This window comes from Dipodomys spectabilis, unplaced genomic scaffold (assembly GCF_019054845.1).
Source record: "Dipodomys spectabilis isolate Male_0828 unplaced genomic scaffold, ASM1905484v1 ptg000427l, whole genome shotgun sequence".
Lineage (NCBI taxonomy): Eukaryota > Metazoa > Chordata > Mammalia > Rodentia > Heteromyidae > Dipodomys > Dipodomys spectabilis.
Genome location: NW_024871104.1, coordinates 762,024 through 782,799, shown reverse-complemented (window position 1 = coordinate 782,799; position 20,776 = coordinate 762,024). Strand labels below are relative to the sequence as shown.

Here is a 20,776-nt window from a genome sequence, read left to right as displayed (position 1 = left end):
TGGAAATCTATTTCATACAGATCTGAGAGGTAAGAATGTTGAAAAGGATCACATGGATCATGACACATTGTATTTACTACTTTGTTGAATAGCATCTCCTTTGTACAACTACTTAAAGGTAAAAAAAACACACAAAAATGATTGAGTGAAAAATTGAATACCTGATAAAGACAACTTAAAATCTGAGCACTTATATTTACAAATGTGACTTGTCTCAATTCCAGAGAATCTAGTTTCACCTCCAAAGACTATAGGTACCACAGATTCCAACATTTAAGTAACCCACCAAACCAATTTCATAAAACTGCAAACAAGTCTAAAGGATAAGAAGACAATCTCTGATGTAATGCCTTCCACTAGACATAAAACTAGTGGATTCAAAGCAACTGACAAGGAAATGACAGTCCTTCTAAACATCATCTTCTAATCACCATCCCAGTCAATATAATCCCCCAATTCCCCTTCTATCTAGTCTCAAGTGCGTGATATTCCATGTCTCTTTCATCATTAACAAGCAAACTAAAAGCACATAATCACTCAAGAGTGAATTTGCCATAAAAAATTCACTCATCTGGCATTTTCATTGGCATTTGCAAAAGCATTTTAAAAAGACTCAAAACACATATATTTCATTTAAATATTTATTTTTAAGCTGAGGAAGTGTTTTTATTCATTCAATCTGTGGGTATAAACACCCTAAGAATATCTATAACCAGTAAGTTGGCAAGAAATGGCAGCATAATCATAGTATGCATTTTCTTGGATGAGAAATAATAAAAATTCAAATGGAACATTCTTTTTGGTAAACTTTCTATCCTGGATTCAGTTATAGAACGGAGCTCTATAAACATTTATTGCATAGCACTGTGAGTATGGCAATATGCTAGATATTGATGGCCTAGAAATAAAAATCAGATCCTTCCATATTCCTAATTTAGAATCTTCTAAAGAAGGGAAATATTTAAATTTAATATAAATATTTACATTCCTAATAACTCCCTACTCCAAGCCCCCATTAGCTCTTGGCTAATACAGCAATAGCTCTATGTAAGCCATAGAGAGGATTTGCCTTACTCTATGTTTAAAATTTTATTTTATTGTAAAGATGCTGTACAGAGGGTTGCAGTTCCATGAGTAAGGCAATGAGTACATTTCTTGTCGAACATTGTTACCCCTTCCCTTGTTGTTCTCCCACTATCCCTTCCCTCAGTCCTCCCCCCTCACCAAAGTTGTAAAGTTCATTTTCAATCGATACTATCTTGTGGGTATTATTGTTGCAATGGGTCATCCTGTGACCTTGTTTCAGCATTTTGTTATTCCCCTTCCCCGCCCCAAATTAGATAAATGTATATTCAATATGCAGGGTACCAAAATCAAGGACAGTGACAACAGGGGATATACCATAGGGGAATGAACATACAAAGGAAACAAAAAAAAAAATCACATAGTACATTGAAAACAACAACAAAGAAAGATGTCTTGTGTCCATATCTTGGGGTTCATTTCATTTAGCATCATCTTATATGGTCAAATGTACATAGCTTTCGAGCTTTTCTGCTCATCTGACAGTTATCCTAGACATATACTAATTTTTGCAAATGAGGGAAACCCTCATGGGACCTATATTTCTTTGGGTCTGGCTTACATAGAGCTCCCTCATGACCCAGCAATCCCACTTCTGGGCATTTACTCAAATGATCAGAAACAAGGCCACACTAAAGCTACCATCACAGCTATGTTTATCACAGCATTATTTGCCATAGCTAAGATATGGAACCAACCCAGATGGCCCTCAGTAGATGAATGGATCAAGAAAATGTGGCATATATATCAATGGAATTCTGTGCTTCCATCAGAAAGAATGACAGCGCCCCATTTGTTAGGAAATGGAAAGACTTGGAAAAAAATCATATTGAATGAAGTAAGCCTAACTCTACTTTGACCTTTCTTATAATCCCGACTTCTTCACATGGTCCCTGCCATTCCTCAGAGAAAACAAGGCAAGCTCCTTAGCTGGATTTGCAACGCCTTGTGTGCTCTCTCCTTCTCCTCCCCCAGTAGCCTCACCGACTCCCACTTTGCCATCTGCTTTAATATACTCCAGCACATGAGCTTTCTTTCTCCTCTATGAACATAAGTTTGTCATTTTGTGTGGGCTCAAGAGGAAGATAGAATAAAACGATCCTCTGTTTAAAAACTGATTTTCTGTTGAACCCTTTGAACCTCCTATTTCTTCTGTGTGAACCTAGCTCTTCAAATACTTGGCTTACATTCCACTATTTCAAATAATGATATCCTCAAAGATGCCTTACTTCGCTACTTAGTCTTGGGAAGTACTGCACTTTCCACCTCATTACATTCTGAAGATAACATCATCATGTTTATTTCCGACACAGCACTTCCTGAAAAGAGAAGAGTGTCTTGTACCTTTTGTACACATTGTGTAAATGTGAAAAAAAAAAATGTTCTTTAACCATTCTAAGCTAAATCATGATATATGCATTGGATGCTCTAAAACTGTGCATGAAGGATATACTAGTCAAAAGCGAGGCTTATCTGCCAGCCTATCTATAAATGTTGTAAACAAAGAGATTATATGTTGCAGAAGAGAAAGCAATGACAATAATTGCTGGACCTAGTGTATTTAATTCAACCCCACTGCCCAAGGCTTCAATCTCCTTGTCCATACAAGGCTTATATTAATTGAAAAATAATTTTCTAATACTAAAATGCCAATATATAAAAATCAATTCATTAAATAAGAATTCTTAAGATTCTTTAAATGTGTAGCTTTATAACCAAAGCACAGCGAAATAAAGAATACCAAGTATTTATATACAGCTTCTGGTCCATTTTTAATTTATGTGACTTAAGTAAATCTACTAAGTCTCATTTTAGTCCTTTCATTTATGATGTCCAAGTAAGAAATATATGCAATGCCATAAAAATTCACAAAATTTGTAAAATTATACTTCAGATAACCATTCTTCCTTGAGAATAGAAATAGACTTCCAATAACATGCATATAACAAAAAAATTAAAACACTCCAAGGGTACTAGAGAAAATCAAAGTTTAAACATGAATTTAAAGACATATGTTATCAGTATTTTCCAAATAATGTACAGGATAAAGTATTTCTTGCACTCGTTCTTGAACTTTCCTAAGTCAAAACAAAATTCTCAAGGGAGAAATACTCTCTACAAACATCCCTGAGAAAGAAAATTCAGAAACATGATGTAATATAAAATAAAAGTTCCTAAAGATGGACAGGCAGAATAAGGCATCAACTATTGAAATTAATAGAGTCTTGAAACAATTGGCATTCACATGGAGTAATAGTAATCTTTAAAGACATCTATTGTGAAAAATACCTATATTCTCTATAATAAATTAATTAGAAATAAGCTTAGAAGATACAATGAGTATCATTAGTTTTAAACAATAGGCATTAGTTTTAAACAATAGGCATACAAGAAGAAGGGCAAGGAACAAAAATCCTGTTTCCTAAAAATGCCATGACATGTGGCTCTTCAATGCTCAGGGAAAATAATACATCATAAGGTTACTCAAAATATTATGCATGAAAAAAATCCTAATTTAAATACTTCATGCAGGAAAACCCATACAAATTAAGTTCTGCAGCAAACTTAAATTAGTTGACTGATATCTTAACACATCAAAAAAAGAGCCAAGAGAGGAGTGGTTATGTAATACATTGTGTACAATCATATCCTACACTACACTGGAAAGATAAAGCATCAACCCTAGGCTTATAAACATAAATACACAATAATATAAGTGCTTGTGGTTGACTAAGTGTTTCCTTCATTTTATTATTTCCATTCTTTCACCCTTATAGCCTCTCACTGGTTTATTTTCACAAGTTAGATGCTAGGAGATGGCATTAATATTCTAAAGCTATATTAGCTTTATTTCTATGTATTTTCTATCCACTTTTAGGTTTACTTCTTCAAAATAACTAACACATCAAAGCCAACAGTGATAAAAAAAAATACATTTCTCTGCTAAGGGATTGTCAAAAAAAAATGCAATTTGGCTCCTTGAAAACAGTACCAACTGTAAATCTAGGAGAAATAAGAATATCTTACCCAATACCAAACCAGGGATACTGTGCCTCACTAAACACATGACTCACTACTAATGATAGAGTAGAGTGTGACAGGGTTGTTATGTAAGCTCATTCTGGACTGATTAAGGCCAAGGCTAAAGGGAAAGCAACAGCCATTCTTTACAACCATGACAGTTTATCCTTGGCTGCACTCTTAAGCATTTATAGGCTAGTGAACATCTTGCTTCCAGAAAGCAAGACTTTGAGCCGCAAGTGTAAACTTCTAGAATTCCAAAATGGCATGCTTAAGGAACAATATATTATCTTTTAAAATGAAAAAGAACCTACTTTTTTTTTCTTGCAAACTATGCATCAGGCAAGGAGTTAAATGTTTTCCTGAGACCTCATTTAAACACTGCTCTTGAAGAAACAACTGTAAAACTGCCTTCCCAAATGAGAGCCACTGAAAGTTACTTTGAATGGGAAGGGCAGAAAGCAACATGAGACAAAAGTCTACAATAGCAATGTCAATCTGTTCTCAAAATGTCCTGTACGAGGAAAGCCTAAATCTCATACCAGAGTTAGCAGCAAATGTGGTGGAGACAGAAGAACTATCAAACACTCACCATAATGCATATAACAGTTTCCTTTGGTGGGATCCAGCTCAATAGCCTTCAAGAAGAACTTTTCAGCCTCAGTCTTACGACCCTTGAAAACACAGAAAATAGATCAAAAGGGAAATATTCACCTTAATACATTACCATTGTAATATTTTCAGTTAAAAAGTAGAAAATAATTAAATAGCAATAATAAATGTAAATATACTAGATTACTTTAAGTTATAAATAACTTGTCTTATGCATATATATACAATATTCACAACTCCAATTTTTCTACTGTTATTTGCATATTCCATATGCTATATGTAGATTAAAACAAAACTGTATTTTAAAGTGCAAACATAAAAAAGTTAACAGACAACTATTACAGAACTAGAGTTATTTAGATTACTTGGGTTTCTCGTTATAATTATTATTCCCTTGTACATCTGCTCATTTCTGTATTTTACCTTTAAGCTTAGAGGAGTCCATCACATATACTCTAATAACATTTCATTAGAGACAATTAATTTGGTCAGATACAGTCACACTTAAAACTTCACCTGGACAAATTAATTAGGCTGTTATATTGTATTGCTATACTAAACTTGAAGTCAAGTCAAAACCAACATCTCATTATTTATAACTGATAAGGAAGTACTCAGAAATTTCATTAAAATGTCTGAAGAAGCTAAGATGAAACAAGAAGAAAATTTGATCGAATCAGCTGTTTTTAAATTTTAATTTTATTGTCAAGGTGATGTACAAAGGGGTTATAGTTACATACATAAGGCAGTAAGTACATTTCTTGTCAAACATTGTAACCCCTCCTTCCTTTTTCTCCCACTTTCAAGCAAAATACAAGTAAACATACCCTAAAACAACTTGTACTTTAAAATTAGAAAAATGTTTTTGAATTTTAAAACACACCAATTTTTGAAATAAGCAGGCAGTTTGTCTTGGAAATAAGCATGTGAGTTAAAAAATAAAAATATCAAACTGATTTTAATTTTTAAAGAATGAGTAATTCATTAAATTTATTCATTGCTTCTTTGAACTCTTGAAATATTTATTGGGCATATACCAGGTAAGTAGTACTGTGATAATGAGATTTACAAAAATGGACTATAAGAGCAGACACAACTGCTCTGACACAAAATGCTGCTGTATGAGAAATAAAGCAAAAACAAACAACTACCACAAAGGGATCTATAAACAGCTGGTTTGACCCTAGTCAGAGTATACAGGAAAAGCTTCCAAAATAATTGATGCTTGATCTAAAAATTAAAGGATGCAATGATCAATGTATTGAATGACAAAACCCAGCATTTCTAAGTAGAAGTGTAACAAAGGAATGCTTATGACAGGAATACTAAAACACTTCATGGTGTTCCAAGTGAGTGGGAAACAAAGGCGTAAAGGTAAGCCAAATGAACAGGCAAAGCACAGCAGAACACACCTGAATTAGAAGTCTGGAAGGGAACAACTCCTGTATTTAGAAGAAAGGCATGACCAGGCACCAGTGGCTCAAGCCTATAATCCTAGCTACTCAGGAGGCTGAGATCTGAGGAACACAGTTCGAAGTTAGTCTGGGCAGGAAAGTCCTTGAGACTCTAATCTCCAATTAACCACAGATAAAGCTGGAAGTGGCTATGTGGCTCAAGTAGTAGAGTTCTAGCCTTGAATGAAAAGAGCTCAGGGACAGAGTCTAAGCACAGAATTCAAGCCCCAGGACTGGCAAAACAACAACAACAATAATTTAGTGTAGACAAAAAACCCTTGAATCTTAGCTACTAGCAACAAATTCCAATGGGCTGTTGGTCAATGAGTGTGGTTTCTTTGTCACGATCAGTATAGTAAGCATTCATTAGATCACTTTATCCACACCATTTAGCAATAGTATGGGGTGCTGCTTGGCGTCATCGGTCTCAATGTTGACCCTTGCATTGCAGAAGTTTAAACCCTCTGGGGATAGCTAGGATGGTGTCTTGTGAGAGTAGCAGGCAGGGATCCAAACAACAGCTGTCTTGCAGCTGGGTCACATAGGAGAGCAAGAAATCCCTGGACACCATAAAAGGTAGTGTATGATGGGAAGGCAATCTCAGTGCCTCCATTTGTCATTGGCAAAATGCCACAAGCTCTCAAATCCAAATGCTCTCACCAGAGGATAAAGCCAGATGTAAATAACTCCCTAATTTCAACTCATTTTTTATTTTTTTTCATAGAATGCTACCACTGTAAAGCATGTAGAGAGACATTTAATTTATTCAGACATACAATTCTTTGAAGATTTAAACACACTGGACTCTGTTGAGAAGTCTGGTTCTGAGACCAAGCAGGTAGATAGCTAAGAAAGACATTTATTTTGAAGAAGTTTCATTTTATCAATTGGCGATCAACATAAACAAACAAAAAAATCTGGATTATCTGAATTCTGATGGCTGTAATCCTCTGTTAGAAAAGCAGAATTCAACTGAACAGTGGTTAAATTTTTAAATAAAAAATAGTTTTCCTATTTGTAACCTTCTCTTTCTATTTCTACTGCTTCCTAGTGCTTAATAAAGGAAATCATTGGCTTATGTCCTCAGGTCTACTAAAGCTTTAACTAAGACTGGGGGAAAAGCTGAGGCTTTTTTTTTTATTTATTTATTTGGTCAGTCGTGTAGCTCTGGGCCTGGGCGCTGGCCCTGAGCTCTTCAGCTCCAGGCTAACTACTCTACCACTTGAGCCACAGCGCCCACTTCTGGCTTTTTCTGTGTACATGGTGCTGAGGAATCCAACCCAGGGACTCATGCATGAGAGGCACATATTATACCGCTAAGCCACCTTCCCAGCCCCAAGGCGGAGGCTTAAAGCCAACCAAAATTCATTAACTGTATTGACAACTATAGGTTTATTTGAAAGATATTTGAAGATAGAGATGTCTATCAAGGGTAGAAAATCCAAAAAAGGGTCTTAAGTAAGCTGATCCATAAACCTCAACAATATATAATGTGGTTCTTAAGTTACCTCTATGCACATTATACCATGATTTGCATAAAAACTCTACAGCTACCTGGACTCTCACAGAATTCTCAAGAGCCTTTCCTTGAATTGGGCTCTCCTGACATTGTGGTCTCACCAATGGTTCCACTGGGCTCCATTACCAGCTCCAGTGAGGACATACACTGGCTTTAGATTCCATTCCCCAAGACAATCCTAACAAACAGAGTATTTAACACAGGCATCCTTTCACAGCTCAAAACCCTGGGAATTTGTCAAGCATAATTAAGTCTCCATTCACCTTCTGTGTTTATCAAAACATAGTTTTCAAGAAGTCTGTAGAAAATCGTACCGCATGGTAGGACTTTACTTTCTCTTTTTTGGCTTGCACAATAATTTGAGAAAAACTGTAGATTACTAGGCAGGAAATACTGCTCCAAGTAAGTAATATGCATGCATATATGTATATAATGTCATTTACATAATTAATGATATTGCATATATTTGCATTAAGTATATATAATCCTCCTAATATACCTGATGGTATTTTAAATTTTTATTTATTTTTTCAAATCAGCACATGTTAAACTATCAAAACTGCTGCTTTATAAGAGACTGAGGCACAGAGGTTAAGTATCTTGCTTATAGTACCAGAACTTGATTTGACAATGCAGGGATTCAGAGACACTTTGGTTTCACAGTGTGTGTTACTACACTACCGGCAGGTTCTAGTAGTGCAACACCAGGAATCATCATGGTATTAAAATCAAACTTTAAGCATAAAGATACTCTTAAACTTATGCATCTACCCATCCATTTGCTCCAAAGCATGTAGTAAGACACCTGCCATTTTTCTGTATGCCAACAATGAGAAAAGTGTGGCTGAAATTAGGAAAGCAACTCCATTTGTAATAGCCCCACAAAAAATAAAATACCTAGGAATTAACTGAACTAAAGAAGTGAAGGACCTCTATGATGAAAACTTTAAAATCTTGAAAAAGGAAATCAACACAGAACTTAAAAAATGGCAAAACCTCCCATGCTCCTGGATTGGAAAGATTAACATCGTGAAAATGGCAATACTTCCCAAGGCTATCTACAAATTCAACGAAATACCTATCAAAATTCCACTCTCATTCTTCAAGGAAATAGAAGAGGCAATTCAAAAATTCATATGGAACAATAAAAGACCCCGAATAGCAAAAACGCTCCTCAACGGAAAGAACACTGCTGGAGGAATATCAATACCAAATTTCAAGCTCTACTATAAAGCCATAGTAATCAAAACAGCTTGGTATTGGCATAAGAACAGACCTCAGGACCAATGGAATAGAATTGAAAACCCAGAAATGAACCTACAGACCTATAGCCATCTAATCTTCGATAAGGGAGCTAAAACAATAGAATGGAAGACAGACAGCCTCTTCAGTAAATGGTGCTGGCAAAACTGGTTAACTACATGTAGAAAACTAAAGCTAGATCCTTATATATCACCCTGCACCAGAATCAACTCCAAATGGATCAAAGACCTTGAACTCAAAGCAGACTCTGAAAACATTACAGGATGGAATAGGAGAAACCCTAGGTCTCCTTGGCTCAGGCCGAAATTTTCTGAATAGAGACCCAGAAACACAACAAATCAAAGAAAGGTTGGACAAATGGGATTGCATAAAGTTGCAGAGCTTCTGCAGGGCAAATGACATAGCTAGCAAGATCAATAGAAAGCCCACGGATTGGGAGAAGATCTTTACTAGCCATACAACGGACAAGGGTCTCATATCTAAAATATACTTGGAACTCAAAAAATTAAACCACCCAACAACAAATCCTCAAAGAAACAACTGCCCAATAAGTAAGTGGGCGAAAGACTTAAAGAGAAGCTTCTCTGAAGAAGAAAGAAGGATGGCCAATAGACACATGAAGCAATGTTCAACATCCCTAGCCATAAAAGAAATGCAAATTGAGATATCACCTCACTCCAGTTAGAACAGCAAAAATCAAGAACTCTAACAACAACAGATGCTGGAGGGGATGTGGACAGAAAGGAACCTTACTTCATTGTTGGTGGGAATGTAAACTTGTTCAACCACTTTGGAAAGCAGTATGGAGGTTCCTCAAAAGACTTCACATAGAACTCCCCTATGACCCAGCAATCCCACTTTTGGACATTTACCCTAATGTTTACAAAACAGATCACACTAAAGCTACCAGCACAACTATGTTTATTGCAGCATTATTTACCATAGCTAAGATATGGAACCAACCCAGATGCCCCTCAGTAGATGAATGGATCAAGAAAATGTGGTATATATACACAATGGAATTCTATGCCTCCATCAGAAAGAATGACATTTCCCCATTTGTTAGGAAATGGAAAGGCTTGGAAAAAATTATATTAAGTGAAGTAAGCCAGGCCCAAAGAAACATAGGTCCCATGGTTTCCCTTATTTGCAATATCTAGTATAGGTATGAGTCAAGCGGAAAAAGTCAGAGAATGTGATGTTAGGAAAACGAACCCTCAAATATGTATTTTAATGTTTTTGTTTCTTTCATGCATGTGTTTCTAACGCATTTATAAGACTATTTCTATGTTGCTTTGTATGTCCCTCCCCCAGAGTGTAACCCCCGCTTTCACTATATTTGATGTCAGTATAACATGTGGAGGATTGGGGGACAAACAAGTCGTTTAAGGATTCAGGTGGACCTGTTGCAACAATGAGAAGTACAAAATGTCATGTCAAAACCAGCTTTACAATGTCGGTGGGGGGGGGGGGGAGGGGGGGTATGATTGGGTGGGGGGGAGGGGGGAGGCTGGGAAGGGAGGTGAAGGGTAAACAAAGGAGGAGGCTGCAATGCTTGGTAAGAAATGTATGCATTATCCTGCCCATGTAATTGTAGCCCCTCTGTATAGTATGTTCTCAAATAAAATAAAATTAAATTAAAAAAAAAAAAGACACCTGCCATATGACTATAATTTTATCAGACATTGGATAGGTAAAGATAAAATGAGATCATTCCTGAATTACAATAATATACTAATGGATCAGTATATAGGGACTTACCATTTCTAATACTGTAATTAAGAGGACTTTTGTTAAACATATTTCTAGTAGGAAGAGAGGAGAAAATGGAGATGGGACATATACTTAGCCTGAGTAAGTCAGGGAAGATTCCTAAAATGAGGTGCATAATTAAGCTGACTGATAGATGTAGGAAAAGTTGGTCAGGCATGAAAACACCAGAGTATCTTTTATCTGTTTTGAAAGTGAGACTTAAAATTTCTCTTTACAAAATTGAATTAGGAAAACAAGTTAGACATTTTGTCTAATGGAGACATGTTTAACTTACTACCATTTAAAAGGAATTACACCTTACAAAGATTAACCTGACACCAGTCAGCATAAAACACATTTGCTTAACAAACTAAGGTTACTTCACAATGACACATAACCAATTTTCTACTTTCTGCTAGAACAATGATTTCTGAACTCCTTTCTGTGAATAAATTCTGTATAATTTACCCCCAAAAAGGAAGGTATAGTAAAAAAGTGTTGATTTGTAAGCAATACACCTTCACTTTCCCCTATACCCCATGAAGTAGTACAGCTAATAGTCATAAGATAATAGAAACCTTCAAACTAGGTAGAAAGGGGGAAACATACGCAAGTGGCCAAAGGCTGGCAAGCTGCCAACAGAGTGAGCTTGTGTGTATAAATACACATGACAAGCATATCGCCAGACTGGATCATTCCCAAGTCTAAGCAGTAAAGCATGCTGGTTGAAGTGCACACATGTGTTGGGGTATTATGGCAAAAATAAAATTCTCTTTCTCTCTTTCTAACAGTAAAAGAAAATGGGTAATTTCACAAGAAAACAGACGATGAATAGGAAAAGATGTTGAGTAGAAAGTGACAGAATAGAATGTTGAAATTTTGACTCTTCGAGAGTGAATCATTTAATAGCAGTTTGGCTCAGAGATAAATGACCACTGTCAACATCTAAGACCCTCAGCCTTGATTTCTTTTTAAATGTATGATGCAGCTTGCACAGGAATCACTAAACAACAGCTTCCCAAATTGTCTTCATCCCATTGAACACTGGTCAGGCTCATGCAGAAGGAGGTGAACTCATACTCCTAGCCATTGGAGCAATGCAGCTTTATATAGGATGGCAGGTTGCACAACTGTGATAAATACATAGCCTGCTTGGGAAGAGTCATGTTGACTTGGTCAGTTTTTTAAAACAGAAAATTAGGGTGCATGGTGGCATGTTGTGGAAAACATAAGCCTTGTCCATTAGAGATGCGGAGACATATCGGATCCATTACCCATTACAGACTTTATCATGTATCATTGCTTCTATTTTAAAGTCAGCAATAGATGCGTCATGAGAAAAGATACATTGGCCAAAAGGAAAGAGAAATGACTTAGGAATCTAACCCAAGTTTGATCCTTTCAAGTATGCTCCTTAGAACAAAGAGCTAGTCTATCTAGTTGAGCAACTAAAAATCTCCACAGATTCAGCTCCTTACAGGGATCTCAATGACATCTGCTGATCAAGTTTGTAACTGAGAAAGCACACATAAACACTTAGGACTGTGCATTGCACACGGTAATTCATCAACAAGAGTTATCTACTATAATCTTGGTATAATAGGGGCAGCAGGAACTGAAGAGCAATAGGGAAGTATTTGAAAAGACTGAATGAGGTGAAATAGATTTTAAAAGCATAGAATAGCAACCTTTTCAGATTGTGAAAAAGCAATAGGGTTCTTTGCTTGTGTGTGTGTGTGTGTGTGTGTGTGTGTGTGTGTGTGTGTGTGTGTGTGTGTGTGTGTGTGTGTGTGTGTGTGTGTGTGTATCCTGGAGACTGAACTCAGAGAGCATTTTTGATCAAGGTTATTACTCTAGCATTTGAGACTCAGCTTCTCTTCTGGTTTTTTGATGGTTAACTGACTTTCCTGCCCAGCTGGCTTCAAACCACGATCCTCATATCTCAGCCTCTTGAACAGGATTACAGGCATGAGACGCTGGAACCTGACAACCATAGTAACAATAATTTTTTCTTGACTAGGCTTTTAGATCTAAAATCATTACTAAAACAAGTCATATGATTACTTGTATGATTATTTTGAATGTACTTGATATATAGGATGTACAAAGTATGATTACTTTGGATGTAATTGATATAGCCTATTTGTAGCACAGTCACCTGAAGAGCCGTGATTTGAAACATTTTGTTGTTTCTTGTTCTAGAATAGAAGAATGTAGGCCAGACTGTCTTTAGGGTTCAAGGCATTTGAAGAAAAGAGGTAAGCAAGGAAAATATGAAACTCCACATGGAAGTTGCTTGTGCAGTAATGGGTATTTTCTTCATTTCCAAACTTATCTAAATATGGGTAATGGTTTAAGAAATCCCTTTTCACTCCTACCTATTAGAGAAATATTTATTTTCCCAAATCCATATTCTCTTTGAAATGCTGGAATGATCTAGCAAACACATATTCAAAGAGTAGGATTTAAACTGCTACCAATCAGAGAATTATAAGTAGAAGAGTAATAATTAACTCTAATATTGCAATGTCCAAATACTTGTTTCATGGAAGAAAAACTTAAACTAAAATACAAATTTATTCAAATCTGTCCTATTTCACACATATTTTCCCCAAAAAATATTGGCATCTTTTCCCTGAGACAAAAATCTCTTTTGTATTCTACAATATTTTAATGTAGACACTTGACTCTTTAAATTTGTACTCAACTTTATTTAATGTTGAAAAATTAAACTTTCAATCTGCACTTTTCATTCTCTTTCCTTTTACCATGTAACACTGAAACAATTTATTGAACGAGTATTTCTTGGTATACTTACTCAGCATCTAAATAATTGAGCAAGACCAATCTGATACCTACACCAGCTCTCTGTTTTCTAGGCAAGACATAAATACTTAGCAATACTGAAGGGTGATATACCCACTTCTATAGGGCACAGGTTATGGAAGAATTGCCTCAGATAGCACCGATGTGTCAGTGCAATAGCCTGATTATTTTTGTTCAGATCTGAACTGGGAAGATCCCAGCATCAGATCCTTTCATCTACATACATTCCACAAGTAATTACTGAAAAACTTTGTGCTAAACACCATGGTATAGCAGTTATAGATAAACAAGCTACTGACTTCTACTGTTTAAAATAAAACAAGCAATATTATGTAGGTCACAGCTATAACCTAAGTATTCATATGCAAGAAGAACTCTGAGAATGAGTGGTAACCTTATGTGGAAGAATTAATAATTATTACTGGATAAGGAAGGTACTGAGATGAATTTGCATGCATAAGTAGGATATTGGTAACAAGCCAAGACAGCATGTGCTTGAAAAAGATGGAGTGTGTGCTGTGCTTTGGGAGTAGCCAGGTATTTAATATTTAAACCAGGTATTGAATAGCCCAGGAATGGTGGATCATAAGGTTGATCGAGGAATGTTATGGACAAGTAATAATGCACCATGTCACACAACCATAATATTATCTGACTGCTAATGGTTAACAGTTACTGTGCCTTACAACAGACTACCAGGCTTTGTTCAAAATGCTTTGTGCAAGTTATGAAACAATTTAACTCTGCAATCCTCTCTCAATAACAAAGTGCTTTTTATATACAGAGAGAGAGACAGAGAAAGAGACTGAGACAGAGAGGAGATAAAATGAGATTAAGAAATAAATGTCAAAGATCTAAGAGCTGCTACACAGGGAACAAGCCAAGCTGTCTAGAGCCAATCTTCATACAGATGTATGCATCCTCATGGAGAAAGGAGATAAGCTGTGTATTCAAATATATAGATAGATAGATAGATAGATATAAACATTTGTTTTTATACTTCTATTTTTTTGTCTCAGTGCTAGGAATTGCTCAGACAATCACTCTACCAATTGAGTCACAGCTCTACTTTTGGCTTTTTGGTAGTTAACTGGAGATCAGGGTTTTATGGACTTTCCTTTCCAGGCTGACTTCGAGCTACAATCCTCACTTCTCAGTCTCTTGAATAGCTAGTATTACAGGAGTAAGCCCCCAGCATCTGGTCAGCACCTACTGAGCATTTATGACATACAATATATAATGCTTTGTTCCACAGGAACATAAATGCTTATGACAGAATCCATGGTTTTTGTGACTCCTGATTTGCTCAGACACAAATGTAGACATAGAATGAGATAAAGAAACAGCAGCTAGCAATGGCAATCGCATGTGCAAGTGCAGGGCTGGCAGGCGGGATGTAGCATTTGACAATCTAGAGTGAGTGCTGTGAGGAAGAAAGAATCTCAAGTATAAGAAAAAAAAGAGATCGGTTCTCAGGCACTTAAAAAAAACCTGAAGCAGGTCATAGAAATTTCATCACTCCTGTTCTTATAAGGAAAAAAAAAATGGATAAGGCAACCATCAGTCATTTCCCTAGACCCATCTGACTGGCCTTTAGAAAGACAAGCTGTCACCCAACAAAGTTTAGTTTGAAACCAGCAAAACTCAGTCAACATAATACAGGACATGAACAAAATAAAAGACAAAAATCATTGGAACTTGTTAGAGTGGTTTATGCCTCTAACCTCAACACTAGAGAGACAGAGGCAGAGCCAGGAGAATTTCAAGTTCTGAAGCCTGTTTGGAGTTCACAGAAAGATCTTGTCTTAAAAAAATAAAATCACTTAGGGCTGGGAAGGTGGCTCAGTGGTAGAGTGCTTGCCTTGCATGCATGAGGCCCGGGTTTGATTGCTCAGCACCACATAAGCAGAAAAATGGCCAGAAGTGGCGCTGTGGTTCAAGTGGTAGAGCGCTAGCCTTGAGCTGAAGAGCTGAGGGGCATTCAAGCCCCATGATGGAAAAAAAATCACTTGACTATCTCAAATGATACAGAATAACTGCTGGAGAAAAATCAAATACCATTTCATTAAAAAGAAAGAGACAAAACAGATGTAAATCATCCAGAAGAGTTAAGTTTTCCCTCTCTCTCTCTCTCATACACACACACACACACACACACACACACACACACACACACACACACACAAAGCTAACAGCTGAAAGCTTTTCCTCTGAGATCAGGAACAAGACAAAGAAGTCCTTCTCATCCCTTATATTCAACAATGCACTGGACACCTAGACAGAGAAATAAAAGCCATCCAAATTTAAAAACAAAAGGAAGATATAAAATAATCTGGGTTCCCTGATGATACAAGCTTATCTCTAGAACCTCCTTAAAAATGCAGAAAAAAATCTGCTACAATAAACAAATTCACCAAAGCCATTCAATGCAAAGTTAACATAAAAAGCTGTTTGTATACTCACAATACATAATCCAAAACAAACAAACAAAAATCCTAAGAAAACAATTCCACTTACAAAAACATCAAAAAGAATAAAATACTTGAGAATAGACATAAATAAAAGATAGGGTTGGACAAGGAAGCAAAAGACTTGAATATTGAAAACTATAAAACTTCAGTGGGATAAATTAAAAAGACATCAATAAATGGAAGTCATCCTGTATTCTTGACTAGAAAAGACTTAATGTAGTGAAAATATTTGCAACAACCAAACCAAATGCCAGACTGATTCCTTCCCCTATCAAAACCTCAATGAGTGCTTAAAAGAACAAAAAGGAAACAGAAAGAGAAAAATTTAAATATACAAGCTTCAAAGAAAGAATACCCAAAATAGTTTTGAAAAGAAAGAGTTAGAGACTCCATAGTTCCTCAAGAAATCTGAATACAACCTTTAGTTAACAATAATATATCATCAGTATTGGCTCATTAATTGTAACAAATGGACCTTACTAGTTGCTATTAATGAAGGGATATCAAGGTGTGGTGTGCGGAGTCACTCACTTAACTTCAGGAACATCCTGTAATCTTAAACTATCCTAGGATAAAGATTTTTATAAAAGATTAAGTGCATGACCAATCTGACACAATTGCTGCAAGAATTTAGTCTTTGTTTTATCTGAGTTCAAAGTATATGGAGATCTGTTATAGTACTTAAGGTTTTTTCCAGCTTGATAGAGTTTCAACAAAAATAAATTCATGGCATACATTTATTTTAAAAATTGCTTACTGTGAAGGGTGAGAACAAATCAATTATGCAAAAATCTTTCAAAGTCCTAATGCCTCCTTCTAAAGTATTATTCTGTGTAAGTTCTGACATTTACCACAGTTATATCAGGAAAAAGATTCTAAATACTGCAATCACCAAATGCTATTTCTATCATAGGATTAAAAACAAAACATATTTGCATCTGGTTGTATATTTAAAAATTCCTTCTTTCAAATTTGCAGCTGAAGTCTACTGAGTATAAAACAACTGTTTGCTCTATTCTTAAGATTATAAGGCTGGGAAGGTGGCTCAATGGTAGAGTGCTTGCCTTGCATTCATGAGGCCCTGGGTTCAATTCCTCAGCACCACACACACAGAATAAGCCGGAAGTGGCACTATGGCTCAAGTGGTAGAGCTCTAGTGAAGAGCTGAGGGACAGCACTCAGGCCCAGAGTTCAGGCCCCACATCTGACAAAAATAAAAATGAGAAAAATTATAAAAAGTATTACAAATACGGGGAAGGTAGGGAGGGAAGGGATGGTAGGGGGAAAACAATGCAGGGGGTAACAATGTTCAATAGGAAGTATACTCATTACCTCACTCATGTAACTGTAACCCTCTGTATAGTATCTTTACAATAAAAAAAATATTACAAATACAACCTCAATTACATTTAAAATTATCAGCTTGCAGTTCATTTTGTTTTGGTTTGGACTGAGTTAGATATATTGCTATTTTTAGAGTACCTCTAAATGCAAGGAGAAATCACCAGGTTTGTTTGTCTTTTTTGTTTTTTCTTTTAAAAGGTTGGTCTTGCTGTCATTACCTTCCTGATTTCTTTTTTTTTTTCCTTCCTGATTTCTTGAGATTATCTCTGACTTTGTATCATAGAGGACAAAACAGAACCACACTCATTTTGAGTAAAGTTTTAGGTGAATAGCTAAAAGAAACAAATTATTGAGGCTGAGTTTGAAGGCACAGACCAAATACAAAAGCTAAAGAAACAAACTAGCAACAACCTAATGGAAGTTATTTAAAAAGCAATGATCTTATTCTCCATAAATAAATAAAAAAAACAAAAAGAACTTTTCAAACATTTCAGTACATACCTGGAAATACAAAGTAGGTAAATGATTTTATATGGCCTTGAATGTCAATGAATTTGAATATTTCAATTTTAATTTTTCCTGCTATCTAGCAAAAGAAAAGACCTCTAAGATGTATTTTTACTACCTGATACACAAGACAAAATAAAAATTTGGGGCATTTTAGATACTTGTGTTCCTATGTTCCTTCGTAGCAGTAAGGAGTAAAACTCTTGTTATTAGTAAGAAATGCAAAGTTTGAACTATGAAACTGAACTCCAAGTATGCTTCACAGAAGATGTTACACATGATATGTATATACTCTCCAGATATCAAGTCATAAAGTTTGTTTACAGCACTTACATGTAAAAATCTCACATTATAAAGTTCAACACCATAAAATACTTTATAATGTCTGACGTGTGTGTGTGTGTGTGTGTGTGTGTGTGTGTGTGTGTGTGTGTGTACACGCGCGCGCATGCACGCACGTTGTGTGTGAGCAGTCTTGGGACTTAAACTCAGGACCTGGCTGTTGTCTCTAAGGTTTGTTGCTAAAGGCCTTGTGCTCTACCTCAAAAGCCATAGTTCCACTTCCAGGTTTTCTACTAGTTAAGTGAATGGAGATAGGAGTCTTAGGGCTTTTCTGCTCTAACTGGCTTTGAATCATGATCCTCACATCTCAGCCTCCTGAGTAGCTAGGACTAAATGAATGAAACACCAATGCCCGGAGTATCTTACTTTTTCATGGGATTAATTTTGCAACTTGAATCGGACATATTTGTAAATAATCATGAACTCCACAGGAAAGTGTACCTTTTGCTGTCCTTTCTCTCTCTAACTAAACACTGCTGTGCAGCTATGACAGTAAAACTGAAATGCTGGTCAGCATAGAAAATGGAAAGAATGCAAATCTGGAGATAACCAAATAGCAAAGAAAGAAAGAAAATCTCATACTTAACATAGTAATAATAATTACAAAAGACCCATGGAAACTTCTAGTTAGACTACACTGACACCATTTTAGCCTGGAGTTGGGGATTTTCGGTGAAACCTCAAGTACTTTTACAACTGGAGTTTTATGTAGCCCAATTAACTTTGGCTAGACACAGAAGTCTGGCTTAGTGCATCCAAGCAGTAGCCAAAATAAAGGTTTTCTGTAGCAAATATTACTGTCAAAGTCTCCAATATCTTTCTTTCTCTCCTACTAACCTAAATCTGGAAAATAAGCTAATGGTCAAACTCATTTTTTATTACAATTTAAATCGATATTAATTTTACTGGCTTACAAAAACTGCAAACTGAACAGGTCAAAAAGACAAAAATTTGAATTAAGCATGCTCAGCCAGTTATGGAACCTTTAAAAACAACTAGAAAATCATGTGAAATGCAATAAATGAAATGTTATTCCTTCCTTTCTTTAATGCTTGCCCACTTTTAAAATTCATGACATTAGCCCTAGGTAACAAAGTTCAAACAAGAAATAAATCACCATTTTAAGCAGAGCAATTCAAACTCAGCTTGTTTCCTATTTTAATTGGACGTTGCATTGGTATGAAAGTTCTATATATTTTAGAGAGTTGTCACTTGGGCCCAGCTATAGTTAAACACAAAGGCTACTAGTGACTACTTCTCAAGGTGCTCTGGAAAATTTTTATTTAAGATGATAAAAATAGGGGTTGGAGGTATGGCTTAGTTGGTAAAGTGAGTGAAATCATCAGGTCCTGAGTTCAAGTTTAGGTCTTGGACAAAAAACAAAACAAAACAGAAGAAGGTACATATAGCCTAAAACTAAAATTGTGTTTCTAACCTATCAAACCTTATTATACAAATACATTTAATCATCATCAATAATAATAACAACAAAGGCAATGTAAAACTAAGTTATAAAAATTGGGTGGAGGCTGAGGCTGGGAAGGTGAGCGCTTGCCTTGCATGCCTGAGGCCCTGGGTTCGATTCCTCAGCAACACATAAGCAAAAAGAAAAAAGCCGGAAGTGGTATTGTGGCTCAAGTGGTAGAGCGCTAGCCTTGAGCTGAAGAGCTGAGGGACAGCACGAGGCCCACAACCGGACCCCCCCCCAAAAAAAAATGGGTGGAGGCAGGCATATTAACTTACTTTTAAGGATCTCCAATCAGTTCAATCAAACATACAGATTAGGAAAACAAAATATACACTTACAATATTTTCTGTAGAATAAATCTAGTGACATCCAATTCTGAAAGCTTTAAGGTTATATTTAATTTTCCTGTTTAATTTATAACTCATTTCCAGGAGTATTCCTTAAATCTTTGACATTCAGGTTCTTCTTTTATAACATGCCCATTCCCTGACTCTGCCTCTCCTTGGGATGTGTGGGAAGATTCCCCTGTGCCCACTGTAGAGTAATGCACTCCCATTCATCACATAGCACCAATCACTGAGGATTAACATAAGGCTTAGCATGGAGTAGTAAATCTAAATACATGAGTGAACCAAATGAAGAGATTAAGGTGGTAATGATTATTGGGCTCCAAAGACAAACTTTAATAAAACTATAACCAACTCTTACATATATGTAAGAAGAAAATCTCACAAGGGTCAAGGATTGTTATCAAGACTGAAAATTTTTTAAAAAATGATAAATAGGATTTACTCCTTGTTGTTTGCCTAGTGTCAAAAGACAGATTTATATGTGTCATTCAATTTAGATGTACTATATTAGTGATATTGACAACAGCACTCAGGAAGTTCAGAGAAAAAACAAAAACTTCCTAAGAGAGCCAGACAAGACTTCACAAAGGAAATAAAATTTCAAGAGGCAGAGAAAAGAAAAGAATATTTTTGGCAGAGGAATAAAAATGGATATGCTCTGTAGAATATGCCAAAGCATCCTGGGAAATATATCCCTTTAAATTCTATAAATAATACACAAATTTGTAAAACAAAACTTGTAAGGAAAAAAAAACTGCATTGGA

The 20,776-nt window shown here is 35.9% G+C and overlaps 1 protein-coding gene across 1 annotated transcript in view; it reads right to left on the bottom strand.

The window, feature by feature from the left end:
* The window catches only part of Tmtc2 (transmembrane O-mannosyltransferase targeting cadherins 2), a 356,843-nt gene that overhangs the window by 80,531 nt on the left and 255,536 nt on the right, over positions 1-20,776 (bottom strand). The window contains exon 9 of the mRNA XM_042668306.1: positions 4,697-4,778. Coding sequence (XP_042524240.1) covers positions 4,697-4,778 — 82 coding nt within the window. The remainder of the gene's footprint in view (positions 1-4,696; positions 4,779-20,776) is intronic.